At 38.4% G+C, this 4,111-nt stretch overlaps 1 protein-coding gene across 2 annotated transcripts; it reads left to right on the top strand.

Annotated features, from left to right (window-relative positions):
• Positions 1–254: 254 nt before the first annotated feature.
• On the top strand, positions 255–4,111 carry LOC111247499 (uncharacterized). Of its 2 annotated transcripts, XM_022798468.2 has the most exons (6): positions 255–350; positions 572–766; positions 1,087–1,293; positions 1,795–1,917; positions 2,142–2,285; positions 3,041–4,111. In XM_022798468.2, exons 1-6 carry the CDS (start codon positions 312–314, stop codon positions 3,155–3,157), a joined length of 825 nt encoding a protein of 274 aa, XP_022654203.1. In that variant the 5' UTR covers positions 255–311; the 3' UTR covers positions 3,158–4,111. The 2 variants fall into 2 exon arrangements, with proteins under 2 accessions (XP_022654203.1, XP_022654204.1); XM_022798469.2 differs by lacking the exon at positions 572–766 and having other exon boundaries at positions 260–350.

Raw genomic sequence — 4,111 nt, 5'->3', positions numbered from 1 at the left:
CGTGTAAACGGGCCTTCCGCTTTATGCCTACTATTTGACAAGAGGAATACTGTCGATGTGTTTGTCTCGCTTGGCTGATCAGCTGCGTGTGACCTTCACCTCAGGTTAATTCTGTTCGTAGAACCGTTAACGGCTTCATGATGCGGTCCTTGCACAGCATCCTGTTCTCGTTTCTGTTATCTTGAAATTCGCGCCACACAATACACTATATAAACATTAGATCTGCCGAAGCTAGCGATATACTGACTGCGGAACGTCAAACGAGTGCTGCACTTGCTTTTCTGGAAGTCAATCTATTTCAATAGGAAGAAATGCCCTCCCCCGCTAGAACGCGATTTTCACTAGTCAATGTAAGTACAAGGGCATCTTCTTTTGTCTATCGCTCTTTGCATATGTGTGTGTGCATATGTGATATTGTTCTTAAAATTAAAGTTGTTATAGTACGTCTTTTAAAACAAATACGCTAATTTTTAGGTACAAACCTATTAACACTAGAGTCACTGGACTTATATATTTGTCTTAAGATAATTCCAGAGGTAGAGTATTTGTGTCTCTGATCATCTTCTATCAGGTGTCGTTGTGGCTTTGCACAGCACTCGGTTGCCTGTTTGGTTGCGGCCCATTTTCGGTGCAGGCACAATCTGGGGACGCGTTTGTAGAGGCAGTCGTGTCCCACTTGAAAATCACTCCCTATCTTGTTGAAACTCTCAACGTCACATCATACCCTTACAGCTTTTATGTACAAGACAGCATCGAGCTTGTCAATGTGAGTAGGCTTAGATACTCAGCGAGGGGAGGTTTCTCTCAGCCGCTCCCTTGGTATCATTCCCGCTTCTTTACTCCTTCGTCACAATAAACCATACTGTATCGCATGCATAGTAATTTACGAAGGTATTTTTGTGAGAGACGATTTTTCTAGAATACACATTATAGAAGTTCGCATTTGCCATTGGACTTAATGGTTGACCTTGGGGACTTTGTTTGATAGATCACCCAGAATCTATAATGTTGTATTGTTACTAGTGTAGAATAGGCAATCAGTATCATATTTGTGATTCAAACAACTCCGTCGACTTCTGGTTACAGGTATCAGTAATTAATTTATTAAACCTGCACCGCGAAGGCCCTTGGGACCTTCTTGTTGACTCCGATGGCCTTATGCACTTACGGGGCGCCCTTAACCTTAGCGATGTTTATGTTCGGGCTGGTTACCGATATCACCGCTGGTTCACGACGCTTAACGGACACATCCGCCTCCACTTTCCACAACTCAAACTTGAATTACACACTACAGTGGGTTAGCTATAACTGTTGTTTATAGTAAAAAAAATTGAACCTAAAAGCTTTGCAATGGTTAAAAGTTGAATTATCTTTTTTTGAATATGATTCTTAATGACTTAATTCGAATGAGTGAAGAAGAAAAATTTTAATTCCCTATTTCACGTATATACTACAACGCTTTGCTTTTAACGCAGTCTCTTTTTTGACACAGCCACATTGTACAGGTCAAAGTTAAATTGTTTCGAGTCTTGTCTTGAACGAAGTGCAGCATCTTTGTTATAAAGTTTATGTTAAAACCCTCGATATGGACCGATAATTACGGCACTAATGTGTGCTAATAAATGGAACTTGCTTGCCACATATAACAGCTACATCTGATAACAGCCCCTTCTCATAGTACAAAACTAAACTTTAAAGTATACATATGTATATGTATGTGCTTGTATTCATAAATGTTTAAATATAAGGCAACATTTTTAAAAATTTGATATTTATACAACTCTGAACCTGCAGTTGGCCAACCTGACGAGCCTGGAGTTAATAGGTTTCCGAGTGGCAAGCATAATTCCACCACAAGTCGTTGAATTTTCTGGGGCAACGACATTGTTTAATTGGATTGGTGCTCGAAGGGTGCAGGTACGCAAATAATGAAAAAAAACTTCATCTCAATATACTTTTCTATATAGCGTACAATTAATTAACTATATATACTCTCGAAAATATTCGGACACGTTTTTAAAGGCTACTGTCGATTTTGCAAGTGATTTCGGTACATTTATGCCTTGGCGAGAACACTGAAACATTATAGAAACGCAACTTCTTCGAAATAGACGTAATTCGCGTCGTACATGTGTTCGCAGAACTTGATGGATGCATCAACTAGCATTTTGGTGGAGAACTTCGAAAACTTCGTTCGGACCAGCGTGACTGCAGTAATGCAAAGCAAAAAATACTCCAGCCAAAGATGTCAGCAGCAGAGTGAACAAAACCAGCAACGAAATCAGGTACAGAATCAGCAAGCGCGGCTCCCGTACCTTCGTCGTGTCTAGAAACGTCAAGGCCGTTTTCACTTAGAGGGATATCCTTCGTATTGTTTTTCTTGACACAGAAGCCTTATTCCAGGGAAGCCTTGTCAAGGATTCATATATAAAATGATTTTGATAAAACACTACCTAGCTAGAGTATACGCTCAAATGACTGTTAGGGCATATACGTTTTTTGTTTATAGTAATTTATTCGGTGCGCGTTTAAAACATTAACATACTATCTGGAATTCCCTTAAAACTTCGTAGTCGAGAAGTTTGACAATGCCTAGAACATTCTTAATTAAGCTCTTCATGTCCGCTAATTGCTTTGATCCATGCGCGCAGATGGTGAAAGTAGATACGTACATGCGATGGATGCTCACTCAAAACACCCCCTTCCCAAAAATGTTTCATTAAAACTTGTTTTGGAACTATGTACCATCGTGTCTGCAATACGGAATACTAGACACCGATTTTTACAGATATTTTTGTGTTTACAAAGCTAAATTCAGCGACTTGAAACTTTTATTGATGCCAACTCGCGTAGCCTGCCTGGAAACAACTTATTTTGTCTAATAGTTACGTCACCCCGGAGTTCTTCGTCTGGTAAGGACGAAAGAGCGGTAATGAATCGAAAGAGATCTGTGCAAATTAGCACAAAGTCGCGAACAACTAAAAGACCTATGTAAAATAGTTACGTTTTATTAATCCGTTTGTAACGAAATCGCTTACAGCCCCAAGACCATCAACAGCAGCGGCATCAAGACCCATCTATCGAAAACTGGGGAACTACAGCCAACTGGACAGACTTGTCAAACGGAACTGAGGATACTCTCCTCACAAGGCAGTGATCTTTCAACACGTGCAAAAAAGGTATTAGGAAATTAATTGCAGACGATTGTTTTTTCCAAAGTTGAAGACTGATTCATGGAAACTATCGTGATTAAACTTGGCTTTATTTTAACTATTTTAAACGTGATACTGTTTGAATATTTTCTTTGATCTCACTATAAAGAAAGGTTATATAAATTATCGCACCTGAAGAACGACATCTTTTTGCCAAACCAAGAGAAATATATAATGTAGTCTCAGAGGTACAACTTTTAACAGATCTAGCTATAACAATAGATATAGATAACAAAATATAGCTAAAGTTTTATATATAATATGTCGAAATGACAAAGCATTGCATTCTATCGTTTTACTCTGCTTGCTATGTTATATTAAATTTTAATATAGCTGCACATCTGAATAGATGTGTTTATGTCATTCGTACATAGGAAACTGGGTCAAAAAGTAACTGCGCGCTTAATACATTAATTAGAAAAATAGTTAATAACTGATGGGTGACGTATTTATTTAAGCCCACTATAGCATTCTTGAAAGCTGCACTCCATAAGGTCCGGTAGTAAAAAAAAAAAAAGCCAAAAGCCGGGTAGTAACCATAGTTACCTTGAAACATGAAAAAATCACTTGAAAGGAAAATACACATTCGTATGAGTGGAAAATGTTCTACTCAGGAAAAACAAATAGGCAACGCTCGCAGTTTTGCCAGCTCTGATAGGCGAACAAATTACGATAGTTATGTTTGCCTGAATACAGAAGAGAGGGACTGACATGATAAAACCATAATAAATCGCATATTTGAAAACGAATTTCTAGCTTGTTGTTTCGAGCTGCATTTACATATGGACGTACATCCAGTGATCTCGAAGCGACGACTGCTTCCATCCAACTTAATAGTCATCGAACGTGAAAAAAATTGCAATTACTTTACTCGATTACTACGAAAATCTTACTTCACA

The sequence above is a fragment of the Varroa destructor genome, unplaced genomic scaffold (assembly GCF_002443255.2).
Source record: "Varroa destructor unplaced genomic scaffold, Vdes_3.0 BEIS01000003.1, whole genome shotgun sequence".
Classification (NCBI taxonomy): domain Eukaryota; kingdom Metazoa; phylum Arthropoda; class Arachnida; order Mesostigmata; family Varroidae; genus Varroa; species Varroa destructor.
The sequence above is the reverse complement of the archived record's forward strand: the minus strand, read 5'-3'. Positions and strand labels throughout refer to the sequence as shown.